The 21,043-nt window shown below is 38.0% G+C and overlaps 1 protein-coding gene across 3 annotated transcripts in view; it reads right to left on the bottom strand.

Moving 5' to 3' along the window:
- GPAM (glycerol-3-phosphate acyltransferase, mitochondrial) overlaps window positions 1-18,295 on the bottom strand; it is a 51,513-nt gene extending 33,218 nt beyond the window's left edge. The window contains exons 1-2 of one of the 3 annotated variants that reach the window (XM_082764178.1): window positions 18,154-18,295; window positions 16,374-16,450 (exon numbers count right to left, since the gene is read on the bottom strand). In XM_082764178.1, the coding sequence (XP_082620304.1) occupies window positions 16,374-16,450; window positions 18,154-18,182 (106 nt within the window). In that variant the 5' untranslated portion in view covers window positions 18,183-18,295. Of the gene's footprint in view, window positions 1-14,215; window positions 14,286-16,373; window positions 16,451-18,153 lie in introns of those variants that run through there. The other 2 variants (XM_082764177.1, XM_082764179.1) reach the window with 2 other exon arrangements.
- Between the last annotated feature and the right edge of the window lie 2,748 nt (window positions 18,296-21,043).

The raw sequence follows: 21,043 nt of genomic DNA, 5'->3' as shown, positions 1-21,043 counted from the left end.
TGCCTGCTGAAGCTAAATGGAATTGTAACTGCTTCGCTAATCCGTGTCTAGCCCAGGAGGCTGTCTATATGAAAAGAAAATACATAAGGGTTTCATCGATCGAGTCAGAGCACTTCTGTCAGACCAGTGACTCAGTTTCTGACCTCAGCCCAGCTCCGCTTACATTACGAGCACATCACTGCCTCCCTCGGGTGCTGTGGGTCCAGCTGGTCGGCAGGGCCATGTCCTGCTGTCAGGCCTGAGGGGGGGAAAGCTGCATCCAAAGGGGAGGCTCTGGACACCGCTCAGAAAAGTAAAATCCAGCATTGCATCACTTATTGTGGTAACTCTCCTTGCATACAGAGCTCATCACAGCAGCTGTGGTCCCAGTATAATGCTGCCGCCTCATCCTGATGGGCCCGGATGGCCCAGCTAAGTGGATGGAACAACATAAAATGGGGCACCTCCAGCTGCAGCTAACGGGGCAGAGCTTATCTAAAAAAATCACTCTGGAGGAAATGATTCAACAACTGGATCGCGTGACAGCAGAATAAAACAGAGATGGCAGTGAATGCTTATATCTAGAGTTTAAGAAAATGCAGGAAACATAAAACAGTTAAAATTGTAATTAGTGTTCACTAGTCATTTTGTTGTTCCACTGCATTTGCATTTTTGCTTGGGAACTTCCTAGTAGGTACTTTTTAATATAAAAGACCATTTGTATTTCTTACACGCAATTTTACCTCCTCTAGGTATAGAATTGCTTTGATATTTTTTCCCCTTTCGCACAGTTTTTAGTGTCAAAATATGGGATCAAACAGTGCACTCAGTTTCGGCATGCTATGATGTAACTCTGAGCAAACTCCCAGCCACAGAGCATACAGGGCTGATCTGCATCACATCCCTGTAAAAGATGAACTCTAGTACATTCAGAATCTAATATGGATCCTTGTTCAGGTTGGAAAGTGGTTATTTCTTTGATATAAGCAATACAGAAATCAGAACAAAACCTCAATGGCCTTATCATCATTTTTTGCAATTTCTAGAGTCTGTGTTAGCATCATTTATGAGTAAACTGCTTAGGCGGTTCCCTAAACTGTTTTGAAAAGAATAGCAAATAAATACAGTATTTTACTTAAACATAGTAATTGTGTATAATAATAATAATAAAGTTGTTTCTGGTATGATTTTAAAACAGTGTCCTTGTTTTTCTAACCTTAGCAAATTCTTGGCTTATTGTAAAATAAATCCAGAGATAATTTTGCCACTCATCTGAAAAGGATAAAGAATTAGTCCAATGGTAACTGCAGCTCAGCAAGATCTTTTTACAGGATACACTTGTATAAATCCTCAGGCTTACTAGTAAAAATCTCGTTTCAGTATTCAGGGCCTGGTGCTGATGTGTTGCCATGGAATCAGGCAAATGGGAAAAAAATTTGGAATGCTGTAAAGGAACAGCCCTTGAGGGCTGCATATGCTCCAAAAAACACAAGTACTGCTGAGCCTTGCTTCCAGAAAACAGGGACTCTGCCCAGACGCCATTGAAGTCAATGGGAGGCTTGCCACTGACCTCTGTAGGAGTGGGAGCTTGCCTCAGTTTTGCAGTACATCTTTTTAAACTTAAACTGAGGTGTTTACTGCGTCAATGAGTGCAGCGAGGTAATTTGCATTTGATGGCAAACCAACAGATCCCTGGCTCTCTGTGAATAATCTGCAAACTGCTTTGTGCGCAGCAGCCTGTAAATGAGAATGAGCTGGTAGGATTCATTTTTTGTCAGATTTTTCTGTCCTTTCCATGTTCACATTCCTCAAGAAGCATCCAGCGGAGTGCAACAAAGTACCTGTTTGCTACAGGATGCTGTGGGGGCAAGGGGGGAGCCGGGAAGAGGGAGACTTCTTTTACATCTTGGCTACCCGTGTCCTGCGTCCCAGCTCGCCTTCAGCAATTCCCATGATGTCACTTTTAGAAATGGAGACACGTTTACAAAAGAGTACACAGCATCCTCTTTAAAAAGAAACTTTCAGCCCAGGGAGTGCTACAAAAGTTAGGAAACCAATAACGGCATGAGGAGGGAATAAAGACGCAGACAAAGATTCGTTGTTTGCAGTAACCGGACTTGACCTCACGTGACTGCAAACAATAATGAATATGCAATTTGGCAGTCGCAGGACTCGATGTCAGCAGTGTTTTCTTTGGTATACAATATACTAAGAGCATTTGAGAATGGCAAATGGCCATGAAATGGACTGATAAGATTGTACATAGAAATGGTTTAGCTATACTTTATATCTCCTTTCAGGACAAATGATTTCTTCTCATCTATTTCATCTCCCTTATCTCGAGAACAAGAGCAAAATTCATTAAGAGCACAGTGACTCTCTCCTATGTAATACAGCGCATTGTGATTCTGTAATTTCTTCTCATTCAAATATCATATTTGCTACTTGAAAAGATAAGGGCATTTCAGCCCAACCTGCTCCTTGCTTTTCCCTTGAATTTGGAACTCACATCAGTACAAAAATGGTTTTTGTTCTAACAGAAAGCATTATTTGATTAAAACCAGTATAACTAACTTTTAAAATTACAGACAACATAGCAGCATTTATCTATCAAGCAATTGCACACATACTTGTATTACCTACAAATCAGAAAATCTTAAGTATCCAAATGAATTTGCCATCCTTTTTAATCTAGGGACACTTGCTGACAGAATTTGGAACGAGATTCTCCCACGCTCAGATCTCAAGCAATTTTCTAGCATAACTATTCAAGCTTCAAGCTTTATTCACCCGTGGTGAATAAGGGGTGCATTTTGTAAGAGCAGGTATTTCAGTTCTCTGCTTTTGCTTGTGGAAGATACTTGCAAAGTTGATTTTATCTCAGAGTTGATTTTATCTCAAAAATAGCAAAGATGAAACATTGATTTATTGTATATTGGCCTTAAATACTGTGGGATACATCAAAAATATTATGCATTTGTAAATCATTAAAATCATTATGTGTGTAGAACTCTGTTATATGAAGGATAAAGTCAGCTTTGTTTCTGTAGATATTTCAAGTTCCACTAAGGGCTTTATTTTATGTCAAGCCCGAAGGACTTTTACTTGTTGCCAGGTCCCCTGCAGAAGACAGTGAGAAGGCCAGTTTCCTCTCGTTTGGTTCCATCTCTAAAAATGCAAAGCTGCACTCTCACCCTCCAAAGAAACAACCAAGAAATGGAAATAAAGAAATCAAAGAAATCTGTGAGTTGAGGGGAGTGAGGACCGTTTTGGAGGAGAAAATATATATATATATACACATATACATATATACATATATAAATAAATATAAAGCATAGCATAAAAATAAGTCACAAAATCGTGATCTTATCAAATTCACTGTGAGGGATGGCAATCCTTGGAGGATTGGAATCCTTGAGGATTCCAAAGGATGGAGGAATCCTTGAGGGATAGCAAATTGTTCTAGAATAACACAACCCCTAATTATCATGTGATGCTAGACAAATCTTTTATCGGTATCTCCAAATGAGGTGGGTTTTGCTGCTGAGGTGGGCTCTGCTCTGCAGCAGGTGGCTTTAGAAGGGCTTTTCACATCTCATAACTTAAAGCACCGTGGATATTGGAAGTCAGGATCACAGACAGCTCTTTCAACCACCAGTGCAGAAGAGTTTTTACAACAGGTTATGACATGGGGTTTCAATCACACCATGTCACACCCCTGCCCTCTGTTATGGGTATTCAGGACCTTAGCCACCAAGGTCTCCCTTGGCAAATGGCCATGAAATGGACTGATAAGACTGTACATAGAAATGGTTTGGCTATACTTTATATCTCCTTTCAGGACAAATGATTTCTTCTCATCTATTTCATTTCCCTTATGTGTCTGACCCAGAGCCGTGGTGTCAGACACTAGCCACGGAGCAGGTGCCGCTGGCCATCACATCCCCAGGCATGGGACAGGCGTTGGTACTGCACTGACAAGGCGACTGTCAAGTTGTAGGTGCTGCTGTGGGGCCACTGGAAGAGGCTTAATGCTTCTGACGTGAAAGGCATAAGACTCGGTTGGGAGATTGTGTCAATTTTTGGGACATCTTTTGCAAACACCTTGGGAGGTCTACTGAGTCTGTTCTGACCTGGTGCAGTGGTTCTGATGCAGACTGCCACATGGACTTGATCATTCCTGTGGGTCTCTTCCAACTCAGAATATTCTATGATTTGATATATTCCAGTGAAGAAGTCATAACCCCCATATTTTCCAGTCTCCTGTTTGATTATCTGTTCTGCAGGTGAGCAGAGCCATCTCCAAAATGCAAGCTCCCCACAACCCTCTGCCCAATTTAGCTGGGCAAACGAAAGGAGTTCACTGATTTTGGTTCTGCAAAAAGTAAACCTGAACTTAAACTTTCCGTAGTTGTGTCTAGACTTTTTTTTTCTAGAAGTCAGTCTGACGGAAAAATACAAGGTCTCTAGGCTTCAGGTTGTCATATCTATAATTTTACATTATTGCGATTTTATCTATAAACAACAACAACAAAAAAAAGGAAGCTATACATTTTGTTTCAGCACTACAAAATTGACTATGAACACTGATGAGTTGTCTCTTCTTTTTTTTTTTTTTTTTTTTTTTTGCCTTTAGCCTTCTCTTTGCACTAATCTTGCTTCACCGGTTGTTACATTTCTATTCTGACATTTAAATCATATTGAGAAATTTTCCCACAGTTTGTTTCCCAAACAAAAGCATTTTTCCTACTCACATTTAAGTGAGTTCTGGATCTGGAAACTGCAGAAAAATATTCTTGAGTTCTATGCCTAGGCCAACAATTGTACTCTACTGCCAGATTTCACAAGCTATCAGTAATCATTTGATGAAAATAATACTGACTGACCGGGCAAAAGTGTAACTTTCAGTTATTAAATAACAGATATTCATCTCACAACAGGATAAAATCCTACTTCTTTTTTTTTTTTCTTTAAAAAAAAAATGCTTGAAGCATAACCTAGTAATTTCCTAAGCTCCTTATACCTTTCTGACATCAGAAATCTTTTATGCATGTACCCTAGACTACTAAATTGCTTAATTATTCCTGGATATTCTCTTGGAATAGCAGAATTCTTGAATATCTTCTCTAAATGATATTTTTGCAGCTCTGTCCCTTCCACTTTATCAAAGGTCAGTGCATATTACTAGCTTGGTATTTTGTATATGGTCAACCATTGCTTCAGGAAAATTACATGGTTCATAGCGTGACAGGGTGGTTTTGTAAAGCTCTTTGTGGGCGTAGGACTGAGTCGCTCCACAGGTCTTTCAGATTTAGGATCGCAAATTTGGGAACCATGTTTATTCTGCACTTTCCTCTTTGTTTCCCTCTCCATAGCAAGAGCAAAGCAAAAGAAGTTTTTGGAGGGTTTCTGTTTACCTTCACATTCAGTGAGAGTTACTGCAGCATCTCCCAGATCAAACTGAGCTCCACCACTCAAGCTGAGTGTTTTTCCCCAGCTTTTCTTGTGAAAGAATTTTCTGTGCATTTTCACCCGTGACATTTCTCATATACATATTCCTGCAGTTATTATTCAGTATTTCTTATATACATGTTTAGAACGTGGTAACTAAGTTAACAAATTAAAAAAAAAAAAAATACAAGCAACAAATAAGCACCATGGAAAGCACTGCCAATGAAACGGGGATAAAAATGTTATAGAGAAATTGCATGTACGTAGGGACCAAAATAAAAGGGATGAAATGCAAGAGTGTTCCAAGAAACTAACAACTTAAATTCAGTATAGTCATTGTGATCAGTTAGAAATGGTAAAACAAACAAACAATCAAACAAACAAAAAATGCGTTGGGGTTTAAGTTGACAATACCATGAGCAACTAACATAGTGCCATATCTAGTTGTATTTCCAATACAACTAGAATATATTTTTGCATTATTTGAAAATTGCCGTTATTAGGAAAGGTATAAAACCTTGTCTACAATACCGCATTCAGTGCAGCTACCATTCTTCTAAGCAGATGACTTTCCACTGTAACAGGTACAGAGGAGAGCTAATAGAATAATCTTTACAAGTTCATGGTGATTAACTCTAAAAACAAAACAAAACAAAACAATGATCAGGAAGGAGGCTCCTTTCTAGAAATCCCTCAGGGAGAGCACCATACAGGGAAGTACACCAGTGTAAGCTACAAGGTAAAATTGGCACAACATAAAGCAAATGAGTAAACATTGGCCAGACTGGAAACTGAAAAAGGCTCCTATGCAGTTAAGAGGTAATTGCTGGAACAGCCTTTCAAGAGGCTAATGGAAAAAAAAAAAAGGAATTATCAACCTACATCATGGGATCATCCAGACATTTTTGACCATTCTTTGTTCAGTTTTAGCTCTTCTGGTGGATCGTTACTGCATCTGGGCCAGGAGGTATCATCAATAAACCCAGTATGATGAAAGATGAAGCAAGATTTCATAGCTCGTTTACATTAGGATCACAAATTGTAGCTATAAATATCTTAGACACCATATTTTAACTATATTTTAACTAATATTTCGAGTGCTAACGTAGTTATCTGTTCATGATCAGCCCTCTAAGTGAGAGCCAATATATTTTGGAATGTGATTTATTTTCTAATCTAGGCCTTGATAAATCTCATATAGCCTGGGTCAGATTGATCTTGAGAAAAAGTCATCTATATCTCTGTACTTGCAAAATCTGTAGGCAGAACAACCAATGATCAACGAGCCTGAATGCCATTTTGCAACTTCACTGTCAGTAGCACAGCCCACTCTCTCCACTCCTCTGTTCCATCTATCCCTCTGTTAAATATATATAAGATGGCTTCTGACCATAGATGTGACACATTTCATATTCACATGGTCAGTTGATATTCAGAACTGAAAAAGTCTCCATGCAAAGAAAGGTATGCATTTTCAGAGGAGCACAATAGAAAATATATGCTGATGGGACACTGCAGTGAAGAAATGCTTTAAATCTAACTTGTGGGGCTTGCTATTGGGATTCAAATTAATCATTCAGCAAAGTATTAAATTAATGTCAGTGAAAGAAAGAAGTGTTATTACAGCTAACAACACTGCAAAATACAACCCTGTCTACAATCCTGATTTAGATTTAAATACTTTTTAATTTTTTCTTCAACTAAGATTTCCCCCTAATCTCAAGTCTCTTCAATTTTCTCCATTCCAGGCTAAACTCTGTAGTTAGCACAATGTCCTCTTTCCCTGGTACAGATGCCAAGTTGGCTAATTAAAATTAGATTAAATAAAAGAAAATGGCCTAACACAGAAGAACATGCGTAAAATGAAAAAACATTGTGACTGTTGACTTCTGATGTCTTCTCTGCCTACATGTTATTGTGTTTTAGCTGATCTAGCCTGAAACCTTTGGGGTAAAGTCATGGCAATACAAAACTCAGCAGTGAAACTCCCACCCAAACCAGGAAAGCTGCATCATGTTGTTATATGCTAAGAATATAACAGGCACTATATTACAGGATAACACAGCTACATGTTTTCTGATGCCCATTTGAACATATATTGGCCTTCTGAATTAATAAAGCATTTGGTCTATGTAGGAACAATGTAATCAAGGTAAAATTATTTCAACCGAGAGTAACTTTTGAAAACATGCTTACATTTATCAGTAGTGATTTGTGCAGGATACCTCATGGAGCTGCAATCTATGCATCCTTTCGTAACAGGCATTAAGAAGCAGTTACACAACTTAATGCAAACACCACCAACAGATGAAAAAACGATGGCACAGACAGGATCTTGAGTAATAGTCAAAGCAGTGCCAGAAAGCAAATTCTACCTGCAGAAAGTTGGTTTTTTTTTCCATGTTAAGTGCACCTCAAGAGATGGTCTGAATTTCGGTGGCTGGTAGGCAGGTCATACGTTTGTAAGCCTTAATGCAACAGGCTGCCAAAAAATGGCACTTTATTGTAAAAACTTCTGTTTTCCAAAGCTTAATTATATAAACTTTGACCAACACTGACACAAAACGTGTGTGCAATTCAACTCATATCTTTACTGACTGCAATAATAAACTTTTGATCTAAAACAAACAGATCATTAGCAAACAGATATTGTTGTGCACTGTGGTTACTTGGGCCTCTCTCCTCCTGTGATCCCTTTCTTTCACTCACTGTTCACATGCTTCAAGTTTGATGTGTGAGCCTGTCTTCGTGGTGCCAGGGCCTTGCAGCTTTCTGAAATTCAGCACAAATAAGGAACACATGCCATTTCTCTGGGCACAGTTTATTAGTGTCCCTTTATCATAACTGGCAATGCTTTCATCTCAGGCATTAGCTTAGGTCACAGAGTACATCTAAATTCAGGCAGCCATGCCCGTAGATAGAGGTAATCTAACTTCAAGAAACATTATTCCATTAGCTATCTGTACTATCTTCAAAATACTTTTTGAAGTTGGTGCTATTTCTTGATAAACGATTCTCATTTTCTACAAAAGGAGCATTCCAAGACCCCTTTCAGATACTTTATACTGCAGAGATTTAAGTGCCATACAGATTATTTGATGGGACAGATTGCAGTCACTTGACATCAGTAAAAACTGGTTTCTGCAGATTTCTACTGGTATTCTACAAATACTCATATTCTCCAAATTTCTAGTGGTATTCTACAAAATAATAATAATAACAATAATAATAATAATATCCCAGCCACTATAAAAGATTCAAATTCAAGACTCACATGCATAGCAAGACACACCTGTACAGTCAGAAATACTTTTTGAGGGATGCCTAGTTTATCGCTGTTTAGCTACATTATATCTTTAGAAAACACTCAAGTATTTTATATACCATCATGCCTGGAAGGATACATTTATTGGCAATATGATATTGGCATTTGATATTGATATTTATTGGCAATATTGATATGATACAAAATATTGGCAGTGGATGACTAAAGAACATGGATCTGGGCTACATTCAGGGGACATCAAAGAAGGGAAAGATTTGTTCTTACTTTTTTTTCATAGCTTGACCAACCTATCCAACTTCTAACCTACTAGTCTGAGGTCTTTTATTTTCCCTTTTGATTTTCCTGGTTTTAAGCTTCAATCTCTCCAAAACCTCAACCACTTATGAATACTTAAACATTGTCACTTAAAAACCCTAGCCATCAAAGCACAAGGACCAGGTTTAAGAACTACCTGAAATCTTCACCCCTCCTGATTCACCCCTTCCAATTGTTTTTCCCTCTTCTTTCAACAGAAAGCAAATGTTTCAACAGAAAGCATTAGTTGTTTTGGTTTGGTCTTCGTTAAAAAATGCTAAAAACAACACAGACCAGCTGGGGGGTCTACAGTGAGCTTGGTATGGGAGATGATCCACTTGAAAAGTAAGAGGTGAGCAAAAACCTGACCCTGGTCCAAGCACAGAGATGGGAGGAAGAACTGAGGGAGGGGCAGGAGCCGTGCCAAGTATCCCTGCCATTAGAAGATGCGTATGTGCAGTTGTGCTCCACGAGTCATATCCTACTTCTTGCAGGGAGCAGCGTTGTTTCGTAAAATTGAATTAGAACGTAAGGATGGGGGAGGGAGAGTCCCAGGAGGAAAACAGACTTTATGGAGAACAAGGTCAAACCTCTGCAGAAAAAAATTACATTCTTTACATGATTATCCAGGTTAAAGCTCAGTTTTGTTTTCTGGGAGTGAAAAAAAAAAAAAAAAAAAAAAAAAAAAAGAAAAGAAATATTCATAACATGCCTTTTCCCTCATTTCAATTTCCAGTTTAAATATACATATATACACACACACATTTTTTAGTTTTGTTTCCATGCTGAGAATTCAATTTACCAGAAGATATTTGTATTTATTCCATAACTAAAAGTAAACTCCATTTGTCAAAGCCCTTAAAAATGGAGTCGTCACCAAAAGATGCTTTTCTTGAACAAGGTGTTCTCCTAAATATTTGCTGCAGCTTACATCCAATTCAGCCATGATTGAAAACACTGTAATTATATCAGTCTGGAACACTTTTTTTTTTTTTCCTTAATGAAATAGTTTCCTAAGTGGTTTCTACCACCTACATTTTGGAGGCCAGTATACTGTCATACAAGCTACTTTCCTTCCTTGCAAAATCACCCCACTATTGGCAAAGCACCATTATATCTCTATATACATGCCTAACTGCTGTGTACAAACTAAGGATCTTTGAGTACACGAGAATCTGGGAAAACATGAAGAAGCATTTATTTACTGTCTTCTGAATTCCTTTTATCTTCATCTCTTAATTTTTTTAATGCTTGTTTGTACTGGTTATTCCAGAATTGTCTGTCATCTACAACATCCTAATTGTATTGCTTTAGCTAACAAATAGTTATGAAATATTATTCTGCAGATTTATTTTTAACTGTGGATTTTCCTTTCTTGATTAAAAAGTGACAATAAAGGAACATACAAAAAGATAATTGTAAAGCAGGTCACAATTCTAAATAAAATAAATAAATAACACTTCAATTAAGCTGTCCCAAACAATTCAGTTCCCTTTGCTCATCGTAGGAGACTTGCAAACCATGAATTTCCCACTCCTCACTCTGCCTGCTATTGTCCTGAGCACTGTACGGGCACCTCTAGCTATATTTTCTTTTCCTCTCCAGAGGAAGGAGAAAAACAAACTAACAAACAAACAAAACAACAGATAAAATAGCCACCATCTTACCACATCTGACCAGTGCTGACAAATGTCATGAACAAGGACAGAAATTACATCTGCCTTCATGAAGCATGATTCATATTTAGAGGGGAGGTACCCAGGAGATGTGCCAGGGATTATCTCTGTCCCCTGCTGTTTTATCTGCCTTGCTGAGACATTTACATGGCTCCCACTACTGTGCCCAAATACATAGGAACATACAGCTATTCTTACAACACCCAAGTAAAGAGGAGAGATTATATGGGTTATCTCAGGTCAGAAGTTTGAAGCAGAACAGATCATTACACTGACTTCACAAGCACTTGATCAGTAGGTGTTTATCAATCATTTCTATATAAATCAACACCTAGCCCCATTCCTAAAACATTTAGGCTACTAAAAAAGTCATCAAGAATTCCCATCTTGGAGGCTTTATTGGAAAGGAACCAATGGTTGTAATGAACAGGTGTTTGGCTCATAGCAGCTTCTTTTGGTCCACATCAAACGCTCTGGCTGTCAAGATAAATATATTTCATAACAAGACTTCTAAATTTCTATTTAAGACATAGAGCGCCTAGTAAGACTGTATTTTTCCCATTGCCCATATGAACGTAAAACTGTGTCTAGTTTTATTAGATTAAGATGTCACTAGCCCTCTCATGCTTTTTTTTTTTTTTTTTTGTTAGACTATCGGAACATGCTTTCAAAGAGACTTATACCTGAAATTAATTTAGAAGCAAAGTGTACTTGTTTACATGCATTACATGCAAGTTGATGATATGAATATATGTATGTGATCTTGTTTGTTTACTGAAGCCAGCTGTGAGATTTCTGCATGGGACACAGGCATGTTAACACCTGCCATGAGTAAGTTCAGGCTGATAGCTGGACGGATGTCACCTGTTGCTTCTCCCATAAAGGTACCTACTGTTGTCCGAGTAACACATTACACACCCCTTAGTCCATAACCTCTACACACCTGCTTTGACACAAACGAGGGAATGACCCTCTTCTTTATACAATCATTTATGATTCCCATCTGATACCATACAGCCAGAAAGTATTAACATGTTTATAATTATTGTTATCTCTAAAATGACAAAATACCTTCCTACCTGGTAGGATGTTGGGAAAGACGATTAGCTATTATTTGGAGAGGCCCTTAAGACTGCTGAATGCTAATTCCTTGAAGAGATAGACACGTATAATCCACTGACATTTGTTTAACAAACACCCAGGACATTGCCTCAGTGGTCTTTACAGCTGCTTTGCTTAGTAGCCAAGAGAAATAAGCAAGGCTTGATTGCTCAAAGTTAATACTGGGTTTGGACAACATTTGGCTATGAAAAGTCGTGTTTTCACTATGTTGACATCTTTTCCCTTACAACACCTAATATTCCAGTTTTATCTAAATATTTCTTTTTATCGTGTATCAGCCTTCTAATGCATTACTCTCTCTCATCATTTTATTGGTCAATAAATGTTCATGCTCAATGAGCTTAATCAGTAATCTTTTTTAGATTTCATCTAAGAAATGTCTTCCTTTTTTTTAGTCATTTAGTTTCTAAATTAACTTCTGTGTTTTATTCTTTATTTCGGAGATAAAACACTAAGTTCTAGATATGTAGACAAAGTCCTCATGACAGAAAGCCTGTCACCAATGAAGGTACTGAGAAGGCAAACAAGAAAGAAATGTCATGGAATTCCAGAGGCCAAAGACACTCTGCAGCAGCATCACTGCAGCAATGCCATGAAATAAGTTTTCAGCACGTATTTCATAAATTTCTATTTTTTACTGGTGATGATTCAAGCTTAGGGCTTCAATCAAAGGGCTTGGACTGGAACTGATGGCACAATAATGCTAGCTAGTTTCACACAATACACCTATTCAAACAACTCCTGGAAGTTACAGTCTCTACCTCTCAAATCTCCATGCTGAAATATCATTGTGGCTATTTCATCAGCAAACAACAAGAACTTTAAGATTAATTTAATACACTAACCTTAACATGGTTTAGTCAGATCTGAGAGCCAATCAATTCTAAAATGTTCTTAACACATTTTAACAACACCTTGCACTAGAGCCAGTAAGGTATTTTTGCCTGAAAAATGCCAAGTATTATATAACATTAGCCTTTATGGGACTTTTTATTGTAGTTCAAATCTAATTTTATACCAAATTACAAACAACTTTGTCCCAGTCACTCACTGGAAAATGAAGATGTTAGCTCAGAAATATTGCAACACTGCCCTATGGAGATGGGCAATCAGCTCACGGTTTGACAATGTGTTATCAGTGACGTTGCTCTGTTTCAAGAGAGATGTAATTTGAATACTTCCTGTCTTCTTTGTCCAAAGTGTGCCAGAAGCCTTGGCTATGCTGTATGTTGTGCAACGTCTTCCCTGGCTTAGTGCACCTTAAGAGAGATCTTGAGATAGAAGTTCAGGCACTGAAATGTGTCTTCCAGGGCTCTATATGATATTTCTGAATAGGCAACCATTTCTGTTTTCTCTTTAAGAAATCTTTGTACAAATCTGTCAACACAGACTAACTTTTCTCTGTTCTTTTTATAGAGACAAATTCCACATACACACAACTATGATGCATTTATAAATAACATAAATAGATAATATAGACATAAATTCAAGTCCTGGCCTTCAACATTTGTTCAGTTGAACAGTTCTGTTTCTGGAGATGAATCTCACTGATGCTAAAGAGGCCTGTGGGCCTGTGACAGTATATATTACTCACAGGAAGCAAGATGCAAAACTTGAAATTCACTTCTAACTCATTCATTATGCATGTATGGTTTCAGTTCTCTTAATGGCAGGCTCACATGGATCATACATTTTAACTACATGTTAGAAAGAAGGAAATCTATACATGAATAAGAGGAAGGAAAAACTAAGTTCCACTGTTCACCATTCAGTAGAGATGGAAATCTACTCATGAATAATGCTGAGAAGGCCAAAATGGCTTGTGTCTTTCCATTTTCCATAACTACTGCAAATAACAATTCAGGGAGTGCTTTAGCTAGTAACTAAAATATTCTAATGCATATTTTTCAGATTCTGGTTCTCTCTATATAAATGCTATAAAATATTATTTAACCTGTTATTTCTGTTTTGTTTGTTTGTTTGTTTGTTTTCCACTTAAGCTCCTACCACAGTTAGAATTAATTTTGCTAAACTTTTGGACACAAGGAATTTGAAATCCTTGAATAATTGCACTTTCTTATCATCTGCTATTTGACCTCTTTCCGTATTAAGTAGTGAACTTCTAACTTGCTTTTTAATTTTCTTTACATTTTCATTAAGAAATCTTTTCTTTTTCTTTGTATGAGCCCCCAAACACGTACCAAGTTTAGCTTTCCTGACTGTTTTTCTATGTTCTTGACCATCATTCTCATCCTCAGATCTATCTCCTTCCTCCTACTTCTCATACACATTTCACTTAATCTTCAAGACACAAAAGCGATCCTGATGCAGCTTTGTCAGTTGTGGGAAGGTTCAGTTTTAAGTCTTTTTAAATGTATCCCTTACAAGAAATTAGATTATTACATACCAGTACTCACGAAAATCCAGTTGCAGCTATGGTATGGTTAGCAGATATTCCAATATGTGAGAACACATTTGGTGCTAATCAGGTGAGAAAGTCTGAAATAGCAATGAAGAGAAGCATTGTGGGTTTTTAACCCAGAGGAGGTAACCACCTGGGACGATATTGCATGTATTGTAAACACAATATTGTAACCACAACTCTAGCTCAAGGGGAGCTGTGATTCTCTTTCCCTGGCCACGTGCTAGACCTACAAGGGATCCAACAGGCTACAAGGTAGAGGTGTTGCTCTAGTACACTCAGAAGTGATGATCCTTTGGAGTTGTTCTGAAAAATTAACACAAAATTTGAATGAATTTAATGGTCCAAACAAGTTATACAAGTGATGTGACAAATTCTGCTTTTCTGCCTGCCTTCTCTGTGCCCCCTACAACACAGAAAATTCATCCCAAGTCCTACTTAGTCTCACTAATACTGAGAGATTACTGAGAGGCTAAGGAAAAGCTGACCTGGAATGAAGGTCATATGTACTGGGTGAGTTTCATCCAGCTAAGCTTTGACATCTATATCTGTACCTCACTCTGGAAAGAAACATTCATTTCTAGGGCAGAGTTCATCTCATCCCAAAGTGGATGACTTGAACATTCAGATGCATCACTCCTAACAGGCTTTGAAGGAGCCTGTTTCTCTGCACTGAGCACAAAATCAGCTTCAAGTGACTAGCCAAAATAGAGACAACCCACTGACTTCTAGTGCTGGGCAGGGTAAACCCCAACCCAATTGGCAAACCTTGACCATATGCTACAAAGCAAAGAATTGGGGAGTTTATATAGAAGCACAGGACTAGCATAAAGCCCTGATGTATTTGTATTTACCCACTGGAACAGCTCAAGGAAGTCAAAGCTGGACTTCAAAATATGAAGCTCTAAACAACTTCAGACTGATCATCCAACTTCAGACTGATCATCAAAGGCTTTAACCAGCTCAAATCTAACCCAGCAATACTTTGCAGCTGGGCTCCAGTCTTCCCTGCAGGGTTGTTTCAGTCCTTGGAGTAGATGTTATTTTCCCACTGAAGATCTCAAAGGATCTAGCTGTGATAGAGCTAATTATAGGTAATCTGCTGATATGTGATTAAATATTCTCACCAGCACAACTTGCAGGTTGTGTGGTATGCCCTGCTATGCCAAGCAAGAGGATCTGGCATTGAACAGTAATAAATACCAGCTCGGACTGCAGGAGATTAGTGATTTGAAGCACCTGTTGTGTGACAAAGACATCCATGTCAGGAACAGCTCAAACAAATTCCCTTAAACAAGGAGGCCTTGTCATGTACTTGTTAGGAAACAAAGTCTTCATTAATGACAATTAAGGAATCATTTCTGAATATTTATTTTTTATTACAGACCAGAGAAGGAGTGGACACAACTGCTGATCCACCCACTATGCTCAACATGCTACAAATATAGCAAGAAGAGACAATTCTTCCACTAAGGAGACTGCAAGCTAAAAATACAAGGCAGAGGCTGAAGGGCAGCCAAAGGCACACAGGGTGGTATGCTGTGCCTGTGATCACCCCGCTGGTCTGTGCCCAAGGACTGTTCTCTGTCCCTGCAACACTGCTTATACAGAGTGACTTCAGAAATTAAAAAGCCTCTAGGGACTGCTAAAAAGAAACTGCATGTAATGACGTCTTTCACACTGTCCTTAAGCTAATATAAAGCCAAAGTTTTCAACCAGTGCAATACTGAATGAGTTGCTGCCTAGTTTTCTGTAAAACTGATGGCAGGATCTGCTTCCGAATGACTAACCCTCCCAGCACTATCTGTGAACTGATAAAGCCAATAGTGGTGTTTGATTATGAGTAGTCTCCAACTGAATTGGAAGAATTTGGAAGTTGTTTTAGAGAAACCATTCTGCAAATCACCTAGTGAGCCTTAGGAGAGGTCCAAAGCACTGCAAAAATCATTGAACTGGACACACAGGCTTTTCAAAAGATCTTTCACCTACACCAAATTCTCGGAGTGCCCCTAGCCTGAACACAAGGAACTACAAAAAAACAGGAATGTGTTCCATACAAAAACAGAGGTTCAACAGTGGAACATAAGTGATGCTGCCTTTACACCTAAAAAAAAAACCATAACCAATACAAAAATAAGCATACCTTGACCGCAGAATCCTGGTGTCAAGATGAAATTATGTCCTCCCAAAAGTTTATGCCACTGCCAAACACACCCAAGGCTGAAAAATATACAAGAGACCCAAATGAGCACGGTGAGTTTCAAAACTAATCCATAATGTTCTGTTCAAGTCACTTCTTGAAAGTTGCCCTTAAATGTGAAGCAGCCAAATGAGGAAAAAAAAAAAAAAAAGGCAACACAATAAAATTGCATCAAAGTGCAACCATCAGAAAATGAAAAATCTAAAGAAACTTGTGATTCCCTGGCAAGGTGGCTAGCATGTGCATATACCTAAATGTGACAGGTTTTATTCCTATGCACAGGCTACTCGATGTATTTATGTTTGGAACTGATCTGTTGCACAATGCAAGAACAACACAGTAATAACAGAGCATAAATCAGTTTCCTTGGCACCAGGGTCTAGATGGCAATAACCTGCAAATAACACATGACTCATTGGCAATTCCCTTTCATCTGCTTATTTAAAGGGAACAATATTGAAATTCATGAAATTATGCCTATACAGTAAGCTGTATCCTATTTAGATAGCCAGTTCATATAAGTGCTGGCACTGAGTCATTTTGTCCACTAACCAGGTTCCTGAGCCAAAGATTATTAACCAAAAGCAGTTACAAGAGGATGATGAACATGACACAAGTAAAGCAGTATCCTTAGGCCATTACATCTATGACAAAACAATTGCTATCACATAACAGCAGAGCATAATCTACAAATGAATTAACAGCTCCCTGATTTATAGGTGGGAGAGATATGTTTTCAAAGGGAAGGTGGCAGACAATTTGTTTTGGAAATAGTTAACGCCTTCAATAGTAGGATAATAAAACTTAAGCCACAGTTGCAGGTTGTTTTAAGAAGAGCAGGAGACATGCAACCACACCACAGGAGAGGTCCTGGCCTCCTTGATGTGCAGTCAAGAAATGTCACGGTTTTAAGCTTTGTTTTTGTTTTTTTTTTTTTTTTTTGTACCTGCTCAGTTCCATAAGAATAAAACAGAGAGCAGAAATTCAGCATAGGGGAGTCAGCTGGCGGATACAACAAACTTCCAAACACTGCAGAGTTAATTACCGCTTTGGAATCACACTCAATTGATAGCGTGGGCCAAATAGATGCTGGAGTTTTTAATTGCTTGTTGCTATATTAATGTTACTTTTATGGTGATTAGAAAAGACGTGACTCAGAAACGAGCCACCACAGGAACGACAAACATTTCAAACTTGAAAGAAATGCACTGGTCTTTCCTGATGAAGATCCATCAGGAGGTAAAGCAGAGAAAACGAAAGAGAATCTCACAGCAGATAAAATATTTTTCTTAACCCATGCATATTATTAAATATCTATTAGACATGAGTAGCATACAGTCCTGTGGGGAACAAAATTGATATAGTCAAGTTATCTGTGCAAGTGGTTTGGAAAGACCAGGCCCTTCTAGAGAGGAGAACCCCAGTAAGTAAATCCTCACTGTTGCTGCACTGTTGATTCAGATATCCGCAGGTGGGTGCTTAGCTAATGGGTGTACTTACACCCACAACCCAACACGCATCCCAGCAGGCATGTACCCATGTCCTGATTCAGGATAACATATCTTCTCAGCATCATACACACACTAAAGAAGAGCCCACACCCCTTCATGGCAATTTTCTGGTCTTTGTGCTAACTTGACCTCCTATCTTATATATAAGATATATATAAGATATATAGTATATATATTATATATATATATATACACACACATCATTCACTTACCTGCTCATATTTCTTTTACCTTTTGACATTTTTCAAAAATGAATGCCATGCAAAAGCTGTGCTAGTGCAATGTTTACCCAGCAAGGTCAGGAAGATGGCAAAAGCTATCTGGCATACAAAGGTGGGGGAGAAATGCAAACACAAGCAGTCATGCCAGACACTTTCAGAAGCACAGCCAAATGCAGGGTCAGAGAGACCACAACAGCAAAAATGAGTCAAAATGTCCTATCCTGAGTACGGCAGCAAGACTCAAGGGATACTCATGTAAATAATCACCAATCTCAACAGGTTAAAAATTTTCTCAAATTTTCCCTATGTTGTGTACGAAAAACATTTCACAACAGATGAAAATATTTCCTAGTAGACTTTTGACTACAGAACCTGTCTAGTTCTCCTAAAAGTATCATTCACTTTAGGGCAGAAATAAAAACAGGATGCAGAGGCTATTTTTCCCCTCCCTATCAGCTGCTAGTTGGCTATTTAGAAACTCATTAACTTCCTCAACAGACCTTGACCCTAATTAGTGCCTGAACTGACCAGCCTGCCCCTTTCTCCTTCACCTCTGCCTCTCTGAGCCTTCCACAATGATTAAAAGAAACCATACTCCTTTTCTACAATTTTAAAACTGGAATTGCTTGAACTGTCAGGATCTGCACGCAACTGCTAAATTCCCTTCTGCCTCAGAGCTTGCCAGACCATTCCAGAATTGTCCAGCTTGCTTTGACACACTAATTCTTCATCTGTACACATACTTCAGAACCTTCTCTAAACAAAGCCCTATGGTTTCCTTTTCTTTGCCTTTTTTACAACAGAATCTGTTTAACCATGATTGAAGTGTCACCGGGGCCATTTAACCAACTGCAATGTTGATGCCAATCTTGTAAGCTTTTAAACACCATCAAAAAGAGGGGAGTGAACAAAAAATGGACTCATTCCATTTCCAAAATGATAAGGTATTTTTTGTGTAGATATGTACACATACACTCAATAAAGGTGACAAAAATATATATATATATATATATTTTCGATATAATCGAAAAACAATGGAACCTCTCACATTAATTTATATCTAAATAGATGCAGCCAACAATGTTAAGTTCAATAAGTATGTGAACTGAAAGAAAAGCAAAATGCAGAAATCAAGATGAGAAAAGTTCTGATTGCAAAACAACCAGAAAAGTGTGGTGTTACTCAGGCACTTACACAGTTTAATATATGTAGCCAGCTAATGCAAAATGTTCTTTATTTCCTGAGTTTCTTCCAATTTATCAGAAGTATTTTTCACATTCAACATCTGTGAAACAAAAAAAATGCTTCTATGACATTGTTATTTTTGGATGAGTGGAGATCAGTTCCACCACTGCACGGCCAGATGTGCTCCTCATACTCCAGCTCAAGCCATGAGCTTGGGTAACTCTGATAGTCCTTACTCTCTAAAATAAGGGGAAGTATTGTCCATGCACATGGACTATTAAAATAATCAGTCCAAGGGCTATAAAGTAATAATGCTATCCTAACAACTGTCTAATTATTATTATTACTGTAAATGCCACCTAAAGACTCATCACATTTTGGATAGGCACAAAGATTTCCGTTGGCATCACAGGAAGGCAAACTGAGGCCATCATAATTCATTATCATAATTACATATTGATGATAACCCTAGTTTTTGTGTGTGTGTGTGTGTGTGTGTTTTTTCCAAAACAGTTTTTGTAAAACATCGTTATTGCAACAACAGGTATGAGGATGGTCATCTCCTGAATGTTATCATTGGGCACTTGTAACAATTAAATTAAATTGTAATCAATAGATTTCTCAATTCACAGTCAGTTTGGTGAAAATAATAAGATGTTTTAATAAAGTATTTTAACAAAACATGATGCTGTGACACCCAAGCAATTTCTTAAGATTAAATTTTAAATAGGCACGACACTACAAGGTCCCTTTAACATAACAGTCAGTAGCCTGTTAAAAATATTCCCATTCTGGCACCTTACCTTGAGTAGTCACTTATTTACCAAGCTTGAGCTGTAGACACGGTCAAACCACTGATTAAATATTTCCTGAATTCTATCCTTGTTTTCCTTATGATTCCATATATGGGTACCTACACCACACTTGCCTTTTTTTCTGCTTTCCCACATTCTCATACGCTAATATCTAATTCTATGCTAACGGTCCTTTGTTGGACACAATTGTCCCTCAAGCTCTCATACCTTTTCAGTTTCTTGAAGACCAGCCCTTAAAAAGACATCTACTGAATAAGTAGACATTTTCACCCTGAAGAACACTGTAATATTTCTTTATTCATTCTGTACAGAATTTGGGTGGAAAGCTGAAATAATGACTCTATGGAAATACTGATGTATTGTATGGATATATTCTCCCCGTGCAACAGAGGCATTGTTTCCCTATTGGTTCTCATTTCAAAAATAACATAAGGGTTATAGATTACCTTTGGAGTAAACACTGCTTTTCATAATAGCCCTCTCTGCCAATACCCTTCAGGGCAACTGCCCTGAGAAATTGCCCTCAGGAATAGTGGAGGCTCTCTGTACTTACAGGATGAAGAACAATCTGAAGGACTGATGGTGGGATCGGTAGCCTCATTGTAAAGCAGTCTCACTGCATGCAAAGTAGCTTCATTGCAAAAAGTACTTTCTGAAAGACAGAAAAGCTGTTTTGCATGAAACTCAAAGTGCAAGAGATTTATTTGGCAAATACAGATGGAGAAGTTTCCAATGCTGAATAACAATGGCAAGAGGACTATCAGTTTTGCAATCTTTTAAATCACTGGATTTCAACTCCTAAATAATTTTTCTTGAAAAATATCAATTAGTCATCTAAATCACCTAGATCATTTTTTTAAAGATATTTAGGTGCCAAGTCC

The sequence above is a fragment of the Aythya marila genome (assembly GCF_965140915.1).
Source record: "Aythya marila genome assembly, chromosome: 7".
Taxonomy (NCBI): domain Eukaryota; kingdom Metazoa; phylum Chordata; class Aves; order Anseriformes; family Anatidae; genus Aythya; species Aythya marila.
This window is presented reverse-complemented; position numbering and strand designations above follow the sequence as displayed.